Source organism: Dreissena polymorpha, chromosome 14 (genome assembly GCF_020536995.1).
Source record: "Dreissena polymorpha isolate Duluth1 chromosome 14, UMN_Dpol_1.0, whole genome shotgun sequence".
Taxonomy (NCBI): Eukaryota; Metazoa; Mollusca; class Bivalvia; order Myida; family Dreissenidae; genus Dreissena; species Dreissena polymorpha.
Window position 1 is genome coordinate 32,661,105 of NC_068368.1, and position 17,874 is coordinate 32,678,978.

Genomic DNA, 17,874 nt, shown 5'->3' on the forward strand with positions numbered 1-17,874 from the left:
AATTTAGGATCGCCTATTGAAACAGATACCATTAAAACCTTAAAAAGATAGTTGACGGGTCGACTATTGCGTTGCATTCAGTAAAGAAATAAACATGAGTAACGAATCGGGAAGGAAAATAAAATATACACTCGGCCTTGTTGTCTCGTTAAGACGCAATTGCGTAACTAAATAAACAGGTCAATTATGTCTAGACAAGTCGAAAACCCAGCAACATGATTACCCAAGTTACAGTGTGCGTGCGGCTAGAGGTGGATTAACAATGTTCCCATAACTCTAACTCGAATTGGAAAAAACATAAATTCTTATTGTGAAAATTACCTTCATTTAAAGAATATGTTGTATGTTTATTTTAATTCAATTTTATTTATAGAATTTGTAACATGAATGAATGGGAACTTCATGTTAATTATATTTAAAATTGCGTATGTCAGTGCGCTATGTTATAATCTAGTATCAAAGCAATTGCAAAATAAAAAAAGGCATACAAGTGGAAATTAAATGTTTTGACGTCACATAGAAATTATATAAAAGCTTTTTAAGTACAAATGCCAATAGCATGTTTTGTTTCATGAACTTAATAAACTTTGTGACATCTTATTGGATCAAAACACCTCATCGACCACAAAAAAGTGTTGTGTTTGGTTCTGAGAAACATATTTATATAAACACTTATAGATGAGCCCTTACCTGCCTTTTTGTTTGCAAGATTAAACATGCTAAGCAACACAGACGGTGCTACGTTCAGTAGTGCTAAAAACGCACTTTTGCAATGGCTCCTCACTAAAAACCGGTAACAATCGTTCAACCACTCATTGTTCTGGCTGAAAAAGAACAGAAACGTACACACATTTTTACGATCCCAACAGTTGAGTTCCTTATTACGGATTGTGTATAAAACATTCAATGACATTATCTTTCATTTATATCAAAATGGTGATCAAATTACAAAGTAAAACTTGGAATTTGACAAAAATATATCAAAATGCAATATGTTACCGCCGCACCGCTTTATAAATTAAGAACAGAACATTAATCACAGTCTCTACACTCTTCACTTGTGCCATCGTTCTAGTGCAGCTGAAGATTTACTTTGTGTATATTCTATTACAGCAGCTTTGTGGATGCAATAGTCGTATCCTCGTGCATGGCCTCGATGGTTTCCTATTTCCGTTGTCAGCGGTAGAGTTTAGGGTAATTGAGTTGTAAAAACCCTATTTAATAACTTTCTTTCCAGCTTTGTTTTGATTCCCTGTGCATAGATAGGGGACAGCATGGTTAATAAAAGCTATTACCTTCTGATGCAGCAGAAGGTTTACTTTGTACATATTTGCGCGTGTGGTCAAACCAAGTACGTTTATGAAGTGACACCGATTTGGCACTGCCTATAATGCCGAGTATCATTAAATGTAAGTTTTTACAAATGTCATTTTTATCTGAAGTTCAGATTTAACAAAACTCCATTTCCAGACAAATATAGATTTCATATGGGCCTAATCATGCAAAAAAGGGCCTTATGTCATATTGGCCAGCGTCACGGTCTTCTATATCCGCTATAAATTGACACTCACGCAAAGTTAAGTAGTTCTAAAGACAGACAGTAGGTCCTACACAGTCTGCACAAATGAGCATGATGGTCTTGAACTACGCTGGCTGCATATAAGTCGGGTCATGATATGAATAATACCACCTAACATCCACCCAGGTATATTGACCTGACCATATGGCTTATAGCTTAGGACTCCTCTGACATAAGTCTCATGTGTGTGTGACGAGGCTCATACAGCCTATTTTCTCTATACGGACGCAGTAATGTGTTATAACAAAAACTTACAAGAACTGTGTTCCTTACTGTTACGGTGTACATACATGTATATGTAGCTTTAATATTGTAGCAATGTACTAAGGGTATTTTTAACTTATACTATTAACTACCACGACTTTACCTTCAGTTCGTTGACATCGGGAATTAGGCTATTTAACCAACGTTAACGCGGAAAGAAAATAATCAGATGAGTGAATTTATTGATATACACATCTGCTTTAAAAAAAAAATTGTCGTTTGTAAATCCTGATGAATGTACTTTCGTTTTCAACCGTGTATGCAATTTTATCAGATGTGTTAGTTTGTTTACCTGACAGTTTACATCACAGTGAGATAACAATTTGTTATTTAGATAAGAAACGCAATAAGTGTTACGCTATCTATATGTTAATACAATAGTTAACAGGAAGTAAGGATTACTTAACCTGATTAAGAGTCGTGTGATTACGCTTGATTTGGCTTTGTGAGTTATGTTGGGTTTATTTCCTATACAAACCGAACGGGTTAATATATAATGAACTAATGTTTATTTCCGTTTATTGACTAATTTAACGAGGAATTTGCTAGAACAGATTTTTTTAAAATTCTTTTACTTTCAAGTAATTTACAAATTGAGTATATTTAGCATTTTGCTACACTTTTTAACGTTTGTTTGCGTCACAAGAGTAACGTTAAACGTTTACGCACTACCGTCGAAAAAACAGACGTCGACATGGATATGGATTCGGCTTCCGAGTTAGACATCACCCTACAGAGCCTGATGACGTCACACCGGGGTATCGTCAATGCCATGTTTCCTAAACCGGAATCCAAACCAGGTGACCATATGACTTCTTCGTTCCGGATAGTTTTGTAAAATATGTCAGTTTAACTTAGTCGCGTATATTGTAAAAGTCAAAATAAGCCAAATACGATAAATATTATTTTTTTTATCACTCACTTTTCTGTTTGTAAATATCGACGTTTTTCGCCTACCTGTGAGAGCTGCATTAATCATTGATATGCAAACTGGCAAAACTCTAAATGTAATTCACCGTGAGACAAACACATAGTGAAAGAGTGGCATTTAACGTTCAGTAGAAGCACAACATGCTTATAGTAAAATACATAACAAATGTTTAAAGCGTTCACGTCTTTGTATTTGTGGTTTGCAGACACGCAAAAATAGCCGATTTGTAAAATGAATCACTGCTTTGAGAAGCATAACGTATTAAATGTTTTAATGTAGTTTAATTTAGGTTTGAACTAGTCAACGAACCATGGATAACTTGTATTAGCTGGCATTTGACTGGTGAACTTCCCTGTGTATTGAGTGTGTGTAAATGAAAGCCTAATGAAACCCTTTGAAGCCGACCATTGTCATGGGGTTTGCTATTCATTTAATAAGATACAAAGACGAGAATGCAGATTTGAAATTTGTTCATATACATCAGACATTGTATACCATCGATATTCGTAACTGTATAATTGCATACGTTCAAATCGTTGTAACACGATCAGCTCAAGTTTGAACACGCGCTATGCAAACCGAATGTAAACAAACATTGAAGTAGATGGTGCACTATGTCTGAACATGTACACTAAGATTGTTGCACATGAATTCCAGTGTGAGGCGGGTTCTCTACTCCTTTCCGTTGTAGGACTATTTATACATGTTGCAGAAAATAACCGTGTTTTTGTTTGTGGTGACGTGAATGTTACTGAAAGTCAAAATGATTATGCTCCGGCTGATAACCGTGGTAATTGTTAAGATTATGATGAAACTGGGTACGACGACGATAGTCGCAAATGAGTGCATTATACATTTGTCTATTTGGTGATGAGGTTTTCAAAGATGATTTTGTTATTTAAATAATTATAATTCTATCACCAAAAATGTCAACACAGAAAACGTAAAACTATATGTATCTACGTTACAAATGTAAATAGCTCCCAAACTGAAAATATAAGGACGAATAGATTTGTATTTGACACGATGCGTTTTGATCATGAGACTTAAACCCCACACAGAATTTGAATGTGTCAAGAGCATTTCAGAAAAAATACATTAATGTTGCCATTTTACTGGTTATACGTTATACGTTATATTTAACACACAGACAACCAAGTAATAATGTTTACATCATCTTGCATCATATAACTACAGGTGCACGTGGCGAGCCCAAGCGACTCGTTAAAACGATGGACTTTGACGTGGAGTCTACCGATTACACCGTGGCCGAGTTCTATGAGCGCTTCGGTAAGGCGCTGCCCCAGTTGGTCATGGTAACTGAGGGATTCTTCGGAGACATAATTGAGGACACTTTTGACAGGACGATGGTAAGTTTTATTAATCATGAGTTCATAAGTTTTTCGCGACTTTGCAGATGGAACAAAGGATATTGATATGGTAGGCTGTTATAGTGATCTGATGATGGTTTGATGAGCAATGAATCGTTGATAACATAATCGATGGCAAGATGTTCAGATTATAATATGCTCAGTTATAGATTCTCAAGAGAAATCTAAGAAGACACATTAAATAAGAGAGATAGTGAATAGTACTTTTGTTATAAATGGTAGCGTATTCTGAAGGCACATGCATAGAACACCTTGGTTGTTTGTTGTCATCGAAGCCTTTATTGATCGGTAAATGATGAGGAGCACCGATCGGTGAATGATGAGTAGCAGCAATGTTTTTACTTTAATCTAAAATGTGTATTTAACTTAAATACGACCGCAGTATAAACAATTATAACGCCACTACATGTTCGAATTTGTATAAAAATGACTCACACATTTTGGATCGGTGTAAATCATTCAAATCAATCACTAGGAAAGTAAGACAACATATCTTTTTGAATAGGCACAGGTGAGTATATGCGTGTACCAAGAGACCTCGCCTCGCCGAACAAAGGCTGTATTATTTTCCCAAATTATTTAATAATAAATAATTTGATATATCCGGTAATAAATAGTTTGGGCAGTAGTCTCATTTCAATTAAAATATATCCGTTTAAAATTAAGTGTATTTTTATTATTAATTGCACCTTATTGAGATTGTTTATAAATTCTGACCAATAAAGACAAATCGAATTGATGTAATAAATAAAGCAGATCGGATATTAAGTTTGATCAAAACAATCGAGGTAATTGATCACGTGCAGAATCCCGTTTTTATAGTCGCCTTCTTCTAAATGTTCAGCTCTGATTTGGCAATAATTTAGCGCTTTCGAGTTGACCTTCATTTTATTATACGTATTATAGAGAACATCTCGAATGTATTTAATTTGCAGTCGATCTGTCCATATTCATTGCAATCCAAATTTTATAAAGCTGACTGCCTTTGTCCTCCATGAAATACTTATTCTTTCGTCTTTTTTAGCTGACCAATTAATGGATAGGGCATGCTCGAAGCAGTATTTTTTCTCCCTGTTTGCACACTTGAAGCTGAGCAAATTGTATTTGCATAACAGTATATTACCATGTATGATATGAAAGACATAACATTACGGAGTTTCTAGCCCAATTAAGATTCCTTGTTCATATTCTGCCCAGATAATCCGAATCCAGACGGTATCCAAGCAACGGCGTGTGGTCGCCAGGGCCGACATGGGAGATCACTCAAAACTGATCAGCATCCCCCTTACTTACCCTGAGGAAGTCTGTGTCATCAAGAAGAACAAACGTATGTTAGGGCTTAAAATATTCAATTTATTTTTACATGACCTTTTTTAAATTAATGCCTCCCAAATAACAGCGTATTGTATAGTATTGAATTTATATATTTCGGTTTAAATAACTCATAATCAATGTACACACTTATATTCCATATGTTATGGTCTTGACAACTGACATTTTAACGATTGTATGTTAGCATAAACCATCATACACGTCTATATAGTCCACCTACTCTTTGCAGTCTTTGTTTTATTTAAAACATAAACTGTTATATTAGACGTGCCCGTAAGTATTTATTTTATTGTTGGCATATTATGTTTATTACATAAATGCCTTATCACTTGTAAATGAAAACAAAATTTACTAGATTAACGTTTATTTACCTATCTTACAATTAAAAATTAATCAACACTTAAAATATACACCATTGTATCATAAATGAATTAGAAGTCTAGAATTAACTCATCCGTAAGTAAAAACTAAGTATACACAGATAAAGGTTAATACAAGGTGAAATCGTATCATTACGCCATGATTGGCACATTGTGCGGTTAGCATCTTATTTAATATTCATACAACTATCATAACGGGACTTGTTTCTGCAGGGCTAATAAATTTAACACAGATAAAGGCTTGTATCAGATATACAAACGTAATGCTGATAAATTCCATTGAACAAGTTATTCACGTTGATTAACATGCATGTTGCTTCATGAAAAGTTAAGTGTATCTCACAACGAAAAGTGGGTGTTAGATGTTATAATAAAAAAGCTCATATCTTAATAAAACAAACACACACGCACACACACACAAACACACGCACGCGCACGCACGCACACACAAGCCCGCACACACACATTTTAGCTGTAATATAAATAGCCGTTAATAGAACACTTATATCAATCGGATTACCTCATCTCGCTTACTTAATAATACACTTACATCGCAGTCAGTAAAGTGCAGACAATCAAGGCGGTGCTAGACGGGAATAGCCTCCCTTGTCACGTGCAGTTTCCCAAGGACAGAACAATCAGCGTGGGAGGTCAGACCATCAGCACCAACCACATCCCAAAACTGCAGCTTCAGAAAGCTTTTGATGAGATGTACCTGCTGGGAAACTTCATTGTCGACGGTAGGTCTCGAGAAATATGGTAAACATGATCTTATTTGTTACAGAAAATTGTCTAAACTGTCGCCATTTGTTACTGAAAAAAGGACAGTATTGACTTAATGTATCATTAACCATGTAGCAGAAATACGATGAATTGAATTGCCTAAATATCTCTTTTCGTAAACCATGGTGGGTAGTCACAGATTGTTGGACAGTTAAAAGTGTTTCAAGCTGCAAAAACATATTATCAAATATGTCATTACAGAAAACGTACATGATTATTACATATTTTCCGTTGTGTTTTTCGTATACAAAGAATTAGATTGCCGCAAATCTATTCTAGACAATTACAAAGAATCTTTAATAACCGTTCGTTATAATCTCTGTTCAAACAAACGTTGTTCCGATCTTAAAAACATACAGTTTAAAAGACAATTTTTACTTTGAGTGACACCGTTTGCATACTTGCTTATAACATGAAGTCAATACGTAATAGTTTGGTTAAAAATAACCAAGTATTATAAATGCATGTCTTACATATCTCGTGCAAAAATATATTTTCCCACGATGTTGATTTAGTCATTTTTATGATGTTGTCATACGCAAGGCGTGATGGGACTCGACATTGTAAACGTGCCTCTGTACCTGTCCCAACTGCGCGTGTCCATCGTGAAGGGCCTTAAGGACACGCCCCCTCAAAACTGGCCTGGTTACCTGGAGGAACTAGCACGTTTTAGCTCTTATCTAAAGTACGACAAAGAATACGGGAACCAAGGTGAGCATGTGAAGCTCAGCAATATTCAATTGATACTATTCAATTCTATAAGAATACAAACAACATTTATGAATGTAAATGATGATATATGGTTGAATTTTTCCAAAAATTGTCAAAAATAATTGTTCTATCACAGCGAGAGATACATAAAGCCGGTTAAAAAATTACTGGTATATAAAACATTTAATTCTGTATTTGTTTAATTCTTGTTCATTTGTGTTCACAAGTTGTACTTTACCAAAACAAAACAAGTCTGTTGTGTGTATACTTCGTTCAAAACGCTCTTATGTTCTGAGGACTCCTTTTGATTCCTTTTGAGAACCTCTTTAGTCAATTTAACGTATAGTAAGGTATTGAAACTGCTGAAAAACATATGAGCGTTCTGTTTGGTTCTACATAATGCAATTCATAGTATAGACTGTTTTAATTCTAATTTTATGCAAATGTTATTCTTCCTGATAAAATTCAGTTTGTGGTTATACAGATATATGGATATCATTGTTATCTGTATTTTTTTTTAAAATGATTTATTATTTTTATCGCGTATTCTTGTTTGATTGAAGAACAACGCACTATACTGAAAAAAAGATATATTATAGATTTGTACTATTTAGTTTAAAAAGGTACACACTGCGCATTACTTGTTTTTCTTTCATTAAATGACACGCGTATAATTGATACAAAAGTTATATTTCTTTGTAAAAAATACATTGATATGCCTCTGCAAATATGTTAGGTATTGCCCAATACGATCCGTCAGCGGTGCATTCAGACGCCGTCTACTCCTACGTGGAACCGAGTCTATACTCAAACTTCGCCTCGGTGTTCCAACACCGTCGCGAAAACCTCATAGATAACTGCATAGATAACTCCATAGACAACTCCACATATCAACCGGCAGACGAAAAAGAACATGAAAACATAAACTACGAGGAAATCGGAATAGAACGCGAGTCCGAAATGTATAATGAGATTACAGATAATACGAAGTCATCAACGGCGACCTTTCGCACCGCTTTGAATCAAGCCCCGTATACACCTTCCAAAAGCATGCCGGACATGCAGCCGATGAAAACACCTACTGCACCCCAGGTTTCTCGTCAGAAACCTTACCCGGCATCATCCGCATCTAGAGTGTCTACTGTGCTGTCACACAGAGGCCAGGGCCCATCTGACGTGGAAAATGCTGCATTTAAACAAGTACAAAACAGTCCGGTTTCCGCTAAAACCGGATTTGTCCCACCCCCAATCCCGAACAAACCTCAACGGATAGCACCGACAAGTCCGGAGATACAGGGCGACCCAAAGCTGCCTGCGCGCCAACCGAGGCCTCCCTCGCAAATGCTGAGTCCTACAGAAGACAAGAAAGCCATCTATACGAACGACCTTCCACGGTCATCTATATACCCAATTCGACAGGAATCTAAAGATGCCATTGAACGTCAGCAGGGACGCATGTTAGATCGAGCGCAGCCACTCATAAGTGTAGATACTCCTGATACAACTGCTCAAGTTGCTGAACATGTGCCTTTCGGTAGCGACAGCGTTGATGTAGTCAAACTGTCTATAAACGATATTTGTGATTACCTCAAAGTACTGCGTCTGGACAAATACGAGCCGATGTTCCGAGAAAATATGATTGATGGTGAACTGTTGGTTGACTTGTCAAAAGAAGATTATGAGCAAGAGTTTGGTATGACGGGACTTGAAGCGATGCGAATATTGAAATTCGCAAAGAAAGGTCATTTGCCAAGATAGAACGTCGCGATGGTAATACACATTGTGCCTTGGGCACAGACACCAATACATATCAACAAAATGACGTCTTATAGATTATTCTTCATGCGTTTTAGTTTATTCATACGGAATATATAATTTAGTTTCCTGAGAAATCATATCAATGATATAAATATATATATGTGTATTTTGTTGAAGCATTTATGTAAAGCACCTTTGCGATACAATTTGTGTTGAAGTATTGAATATATTGCTGATGATTTGTCCTGACCATAACTGTCTGTATGGTCATCTGATCAAGTTTGACTTGTTTAACGTACAATTTTAATTAATTAAAATAAATAGTATAGGAGTACAATTTCTACTTGTTTTGACTATATGTTTTTCTAACATTTCCAATGTTCAGTTTGTTAAACAGAAATTAAAGCTGTAGACTTCTTGCCAGCCTTTTCATTAGCCGGCTGTGTACATTTTCGTTTAGTGAAATGCATTGGATTTTGTGCAACATCATAATAAGCATTAAAATTATCCATCTAAACAACGTGTTCGATATCAGAGTGGAATATCCAAGATAGGGATCGAAAATCAAAACCCAAAACACCTAAAGAGAGTAAAACTCTTACCTAATTCAGTTAATATTTTAAATGAACTAAACGGACACATGTTGATGACGCCATACGTGAACACACATTTGATGTTAAGTTTGTTACACGTGGTGTTGTTCATATGCTCTTCAAAAGCACACATAGAAGCACCATATTTTATATGATTGAGTGATTGAGAATTTATGTTACTCATTGTAATAAAACAAGGACATTAACACCCCTGCCTACGCAACAAGAGAATTTGTTTTCTACAACAACTAGATCTATTGACATAAAATTCGATAATAAAATAAATGATATTAGTCGTGTCATGCAAAAAAAAGAGTCATATGCCGTATAAGACAAAAGTGCTTTAGACAAGCCACAATATCTATGATGTACGCTATTTAGTCATGCACTTTTATGAAGTCTAATTATCGGACAAGGTAGGCTCTGACCAGATTGCGCGGGTGCGCAGACTTGTCTGTAGTCACTGTGGTCGAATAGTGCATCATACCCAGTTTCACATGACGCAGGTAATATCATACATACAAAACAACTACCGATGAATAAAAATATTTCAGTTCATATTTAAAGAATAAATAAAACACATAAATATTTTAAAACCAACGGCTTTACCTTAAGCTGTCCTTATACACAATCAGTGTCTGAACGCCAGGAGACTTAAGAACTCAAGACATCGTGTCTTTTTACGAAAACACCAACAAACCAAAAGCAAAATCTGCAAAAAGTTAAAGTGCAGTATTAAATGGGATCTTTATAAACGACAAGACCTCTTTCGAATATTAAAAAACAATCTAGTAAAAAGTGCGTTTATTTTGGACATATGTGCAAAAGCTTTATCAGAGTAAAACATTTTGTGTACATAAGCATTCACAAAAGCGTCACTGCATTACATGCAATATAAATTTATATAACTATAAGCATATATATTGTGATTGCATCCACAATTTTAAACGTGCTCAGTTCACGGAATCATACGTTAAGGGATTTCACTAGGGTCCAGGAAAGGATACAATGGGACCCTAAGTCTTTTTTTTTTATTTTAAGGTCAAATTAATCGCTATGAGTTCGTGCTGGAAATCTTTCAAAAGCTTGACCCCTTCTGGGTCAAAAACGAGCTTCGTTTCATATTCGATGTCGACTTTGCTTGATGTTCTCTCAGCAACTTCAAAATTATTAAAGAATCAAACAGGTTGGACCAATCAAGTAGTGTACTATTGTTTATCTGTGAAATTTCAGTGATCAGTAAGTATAATTTTATTCATTTTAATTTACCTAATCCTCCTCATAAATATCAGTAATACAACCAATACATTAATTATAATTGTTCGCATAATCATCGACGGTTTTGTCGTCGTCGTCTTCACTATCTCTATCATATCATACGCATTGTCATTATTTCCATTATAAGCAGCATCACCAGCTATGTAATTGTCTCTATCACCATCGCCAGCTTTAGGCTGTTTATCATAATCCATTCACGCTTCTTATCTGGGTCCCAATTATGTCACTTAATATAGTGATGATATAACTTGTTTGGTAGCCTAAATTAGCGAGAGTTCAATGCAATCAAGATATACTAAGACGTGGCAGTACAACCAAAACGAATTTTGTTTTTACCTATTTTCTTATATACGCTTTAAGCACTACATTAACGTTTTACAGCAATAAAACGAAACGAACTCATACTTGATCACATACTTTATCAAGATTTATGATCACATATTAAGCAATAAAAGTTTACGAATTCCAACACTTTAGTCGTAACACTCGTTTTGATTCACTGCGTTTGTAAAAACGAGTGAACTTTTAAAGTGTTAGTTTGTTTTTCTTATTACGGTTTAATCTGTTGTTGCTTTTTCTCCTTTATGACTAATTTGTTAATAACGTTTTAATTGTGAAAATGTTTAAAACAATTAAATAATAAATAGAGGACTTCGACACGATGTTACATACCGAAAATCTACCATGAGAACCTAAATATTTTAAATTTTATAAAGTTATGTAATGTTAAATTCTAAAAGAGATATAGCTTTTGTAGTTTATAACGACGATGGTAAAAGGAACAACTTCGGATCACAAGGATCAAAACCCTTAAAGTTCACTGTTGGACATTTAATATTTTAGAGGAACGCCTAAGCCGAGTTTGTGTCTAAAGACAAACAGACAAACACACGGAAATACACACGGACAGATAGGTGTATACTGTCATTAGAGTATCCCCCATCCCTTTATTACGTAACTCAAATAGTATAACCCAATAATCAGTTCAAAGAAGGAAGAGCGCTTGTAAATCGTTCAAAGCGACTATACGATGTAAGGCAGAAATACGAACTTAAGAATGGAGCGATCAAAATAAATCAGGTTTGTTATATTTTAAATATTTCATTATCAGTTTATGCAAAATCATGTAAAATGTAACCATTTGATTATTTATAAAGTTCTTGTTTGTTTAACTAAATCTTAACAAGAAACGATTATTTATCATTAAATGACAGAAATTTACGCACGAATGTAATACGGCTTTTAATTTTGGCTAAACCAGATACACACGCATTTAATTTATGACAGAAAGCATCAGTTATTTAAAATTCAATGTTTGTACCCTTCGTTGTCAATAACACATTAGATTTATCAAAACCAAACATTATCCGTTTAGTATTCATAACCATTAGCACGGTTCATAGTGTATCTTTTCCACTCAACACAATTGCTATTCCCATATTTACCTAGCATAAAAAGCACTTCCATTGACAGCACAATTCAAGCTCAAATATGTTTTGGGATAATATTCTTGTTTTGTTTTATTTTGTCTTATGATTTAACACATTAACATGACAAAGAATCTCCGATAGACTAATATTTTCGATTTATTGATAGAGATTCTCATAAGCATTGCTAAAAAGTGCAGTTAGTTGAATCGCTCTGTATTTCACATCCACACAATCCTTATAAAGGAAATCTGGTTTTGTACTCTGTATTGAACATGTGGATGTGCCACACTGCGTTCATGGAGCTGTTATAATTGCCTGATGAGGTAAATATGCAGTTGCAATTGTGCAGCAAAAATGTTCCGAGACAACAATGCGATTACTTATGGAAATCAACGTCATCGAATGGACAATCTTGTGACGCTGTTATTCAATTTAAAATACTTGATTCCAAACCATGGATAGTAAACCTTTACTGTCGCACTAATGAAATTTGCACATTATTTATCTTACCCCCAAAACCTGTAAACACCTCGGAGCTTTCGGTTAAGTTAAATCTCACCTGTTTTCCCGACTGTGTTAGATTGTGATACGAAACTTTCTGATCTATTACAAATCCTTTTAAAATCACATGTAATAAACCATATCAAATGCTTCCTTTAACATAAAATTTCTAAGGGGTTTACAGAACAGAACAGCGTTGCTTTCTTTGAGGTATTAACATCCCAAAGTCTAGCGAATTTAGGAATGTGTCACATAGGCTCATGTTGTCCATAACCTTAGAGTTGAATCTAACTTTTTGTAAGATACACCTAACATTTAACTCACAGATATCTTGTCTACGACCCTTTTCACAGGTCCGGCGCACGCATCTTCAAACTAGACCAAAAATAAACTTGTTTAATAAATCGTTTTTAGTGTTGAAATAAACTGTCTTACAACATAAGCTTCTTGAAAGCATATACATACACATATATGCAGTTGTCCGCGTCAATGCCATACAACTGTCGGTCGACTGTCGGATCGCATTCGAAAAAGTCGGAGCACTCTCAGCATTCAGTCGGGGCCCTCTGGGGACGCAATCAAAACATTTTGGGAAATGTATTAAAATTATGATTGCCGAGTCAAGACTATCAGATATTCGTCATGAAATTTGATATTTTCTTAATCGGGACTCTGTCGGCTAACGAACGGTAACTCAAATAATAAAGGCTTCATCTATACTATTTATGTATTAAATGTATATAATTAAACATGGCAATAAAGTTGGCTACATCTGTACAACTTGACGACAGATCGTGGCATACTAATAGTACTGTGTATGACCACTATGAAACATTTCATGTTATGTCCATAAGTTAATGTACATGTACCCATTTGTTATATTGACAAGGAGGACCATTATCGCTGGTATAACATGTCATGAGCGTATTATCTAAACGGTCACAGGAAAATTAAACATACTTTGTGCACAACATTTACATGATAACATCCCTCTGATGCGAATACAAAAAACACATGTTGTGTTTGTTCTTAGTGCAAAACATAACAACATACATGTGCACAAGACGGCTCTATTCAGTGTTTATCTACCAACAGGATGCACTAAGTTTATTTGCATTATTTTCCGTTTCCAAAACATACAATACCATGTTATAACCCAAACAAGGTTGAATTTGAATTTACTTTGTTCTTTATTTTGTTTATTTTATACGGAATACCGTTATGTCCATCGTGGTTACACATTAAAATCCTGAGGGCGACAATGCGATAGTGCGATAGTACGATGGCGACAATGCGATAGTACGATGGCGATAATGCGATAGTACGATGGCTACAATGCGACAACGCGATAGTTCGATGGCGACAATGCGATAGTATGATGGCGACAATGCGACAACGCGATAGTACGATGGCGACAATGAGAAAGTCATATCGTTCTGTCGCCATCATATCAACGCATTATCGCCATCTTACTATCGCATTGTCCACCTCGTACTATCGCGTGGTCGTACTGTCGTCATCGTATTATCGCATTGTAGCCATCGTACTATCGTACTGTTTCCATCGTATTGTCGCACTGACGTCGTCGTATTATCGCATTGTCGCATTTCTCCATCGTACTATCGCACTGTCACCATTGTATTGTCGCACTTTCGTCATCGTACTATCGCATAGTCGCCATCGTACTATCGCGTTGTCGCCATCGAAGTGTCGCATTGTCGCCATCTTTCTATCGCACTATCGGATTGTCGCCCTCTGGATTTTAATGTATAATCACGAAGGCCCTTACGGTATTCCGTAATTTTATTTAACGAGTGGTTTTGTTCGAATAACCATGCCATTACATGCGATGGTGTGTGATTTCAAAACGATAAAATGACAATTTTACAGTCGTTGATTATTTAGGTAGATAGTTGCAGTCGATAATAACAAAAAGGAAATTAAATATTTTGCATGCGTATTTCAAGGAGTAATTTGTAATTCTACATTAAGTTAACAAAATGGAAGGTAAGAAACGTATTTGCATTAATGTTGCTTTTTGGAAAATGTTTATGGAGATTGAAATACTGTTTTACTTTTTTAATCGTGTTTGAATAAAATAAATTGCAATCAGCTAAATATTTGTGTACTAATGCTATTGTTATTGTTTCTGGACTAAGTGTCTTTTAAATTGTTTAACCCCAATTTTTAGCATTCACCATTTTGATTATCAGGCGAGCTTAACGTATTATTACATGACTCACTAATATCCATTAGCCTATATTTTATAGAATGCTTTATATGTCATTTTGAATACAAGAATTTATGCATAAAAAACCTAGTGTTCAATTCTTAAAATTATCGTATTTTACAAAGCACATACAAAATGCAGTGTGAACACTTAATTCAAAATTGAATTAAAAAATCATTATTAACAAATATGCGGGAGGGCTTAATTATTGTTTAACATGTAACATATAATGCATATGTTCTGTACATAAATAATAAGAACGAAAGTACACAATTTTTCACCCCTTACCAAGACAAATTTCAAATATAATGGTTAATTAATAGATTATCAATATACGCAAACGGTAGAATAATATTGCGTTTCAAACGTTTTTCCTCGATTTTTTGGAAAATATGAGTACTACAATAGTTTATGTTTCACCAATATAAGGGCAGTGCTTTGTTAAAAGGGGATTAAATACATGTGCGTAAAGTGTTGTCCCAGATTAGCATGTGCATTCCAAACAGGATAATCAGGGACGACACTTTCCGCGTTTATGATATTTTTCGTTTAGAGAAAGTCTCTTCTTAGCAAAATTCAAGTTTATGCGGAAAGTGTCGTCCCTGAAAAGCCTGTGATCTAATCTGGGACGAAACTTTACGCACATGCATTAACCCCCTTTTTACAGAGCACGGCTCATATATTTAAGCCTGCGTGGCGCAGAGGTAACATGGACGTTTTGATAGTGCAGTTGTTGGTTAACGCGCTTCTCACCAAGGCGACCCGGTGTGAATCCCTTATCCCGGCGCATGTGAGTTTGGTTTGAGTTCACTGTAACGGACAGAATAGGCTTCCCAAGGGTACTTACAAGAGCTTAGCCCACGCCAACATTCAATATATTTCCGTAAACACAAAATAGCTGTTAATTGCAGCTAATTTACAAAATCGCCACTTCATTGTTGAGTCTGCAAATTAATGAGGGAGGAGTGCTGAGACACACTCCGGGTCCTCACATAATGAAGTCCCAAGCGCTGAAAGACCTCATACCAACATTAAATATATTTCCGTAAACACAAAATAGCTGTTTAGTGCAGCTAATTCACAAAATCACCAACTCATTGTTGAGTCTGGCAAATTAATGAGGGAGGAGTGCTGAGACACACTCCGGGTCCTAACATAATGGAGTCTCAAGCGCTGAAAGACCTCATTAAAACACACACGCACAACGCAATCATAAGGGATACGCATTTGCTTTCAGAGGTCATGGGTTTGAATGCCATAGTGTAAAGTTCATTTTGCTACTATTTACATTATGTAAGACAGTTAAAACATTGTATATTTGTAAGGTTGAATGTTCCATGACATTCTTTTAAATACGAGATTCTGCGAAAAGGTTCCTTTAAGGATAGTGTCGTTTGTCTATAATAATGCATTTAAGTTCTTATTTTAGTTATTTGAACAATTGTATTCAAATAATAATGGTACACGCCTCCTTTAAAAATATTCGCCCTTAAATCATCTGAATATTATCAACTGGCCATCCCGATTTATGTGCGCCCATAAATTGCACTTGTTGATTGCAAACACCTTTACATCTTGATTTGTATGTACATAAATATAATAAAGGCTGACCTCTGTATTTGATTTCGATTCTAAATGTCAAATAAAGTTCTTGCAGTTCATTCGTGTTTTGCTTGTTTGTATCCAGCATATATGTGTGATTTATTTTTGGACATTGTTCAGTTGAGGCATGATTGTCATCAGAATCGATATGAATGTGCAATTTGTTACATGGAAGTGCACACATACACTCCGCTACAAACTTTATCTCTATGCGCATCATATTGGAGGAAGAAAAGTAATCCACATAATTTACATGTATTCTCATATGCGAACACATTTTGTTTCATAACTACCTTAATATTAAAAAACAAAAAGCACACCTGTACAAATATACGATACGTATATTTGTCAAGGCAAAAAAAGCCACACTGATTTAAAAATAATGCTTAACATATGTTTTACCTCAGTATAGATCAATACTTTTTGTTTGCGTGTTACCTATAACACGTTTTTGCATTAAGAATTTACTTCTATATCGTGTTTTTTTCTATTGATAAAATTCGAAACATATAAAGCAAGGATAATGCTGAGAGATGATTACTCAGTTAAATTTCTTGAACTAACTGATTAAAAATAACAAATGTCCTATAAAATATCACGAAACAAAATAGCCGAAACAATTAACGACTTTAATTGCGATAAGAGTAGTCAACAAGCAACATTCATGCATGCATTTATAGAAACTATGCATGATATTTAAAAAATAGTTCGATTCTAACACGATTTCATTAATAAGTTATCCGCGATTTAAAGTATATAAATAAGAATTATATTAACCGAACGTCCTCCACTTTTCCGCGAAAACGTGACGTCACCACAACAAATAAAATCCAATGACGTCCCCTTCATTCATAAATAGTTCGCGGACAATCGAAGTGACGTCACTTTAAACAACCGTTGGTATATCGGGGTAATAACCAACAGTAGTTTGATTTCTTTCTACATAGAAAACAAGTCACGTGCCGTGGTAGAATTTAGAAATAATCGACGGGTAACCGTTGGTTATTGCGGTAATAACCAACGGTATGGAGTTCCGATGCGTAGGAATTAAACCACGAGGGCCTAGCCCGAGTGGTTTGATAACAAGCATCGGAACGACATACCGTTGGTT

At 35.3% G+C, this 17,874-nt stretch overlaps 1 protein-coding gene across 1 annotated transcript; it reads left to right on the plus strand.

Annotated features, from left to right (window-relative positions):
* The first annotated feature begins 2,156 nt into the window (after positions 1-2,156).
* Positions 2,157-9,547, plus strand: LOC127858263 (uncharacterized). Its single transcript, XM_052395251.1, has 7 exons — positions 2,157-2,288; positions 2,490-2,643; positions 3,972-4,144; positions 5,363-5,492; positions 6,435-6,617; positions 7,204-7,371; positions 8,108-9,547. The coding sequence occupies exons 2-7, from the start codon at positions 2,538-2,540 to the stop codon at positions 9,127-9,129; spliced, it is 1,782 nt and encodes a 593-aa protein (XP_052251211.1). The 5' UTR covers positions 2,157-2,288; positions 2,490-2,537; the 3' UTR covers positions 9,130-9,547.
* Positions 9,548-17,874: the final 8,327 nt, after the last annotated feature.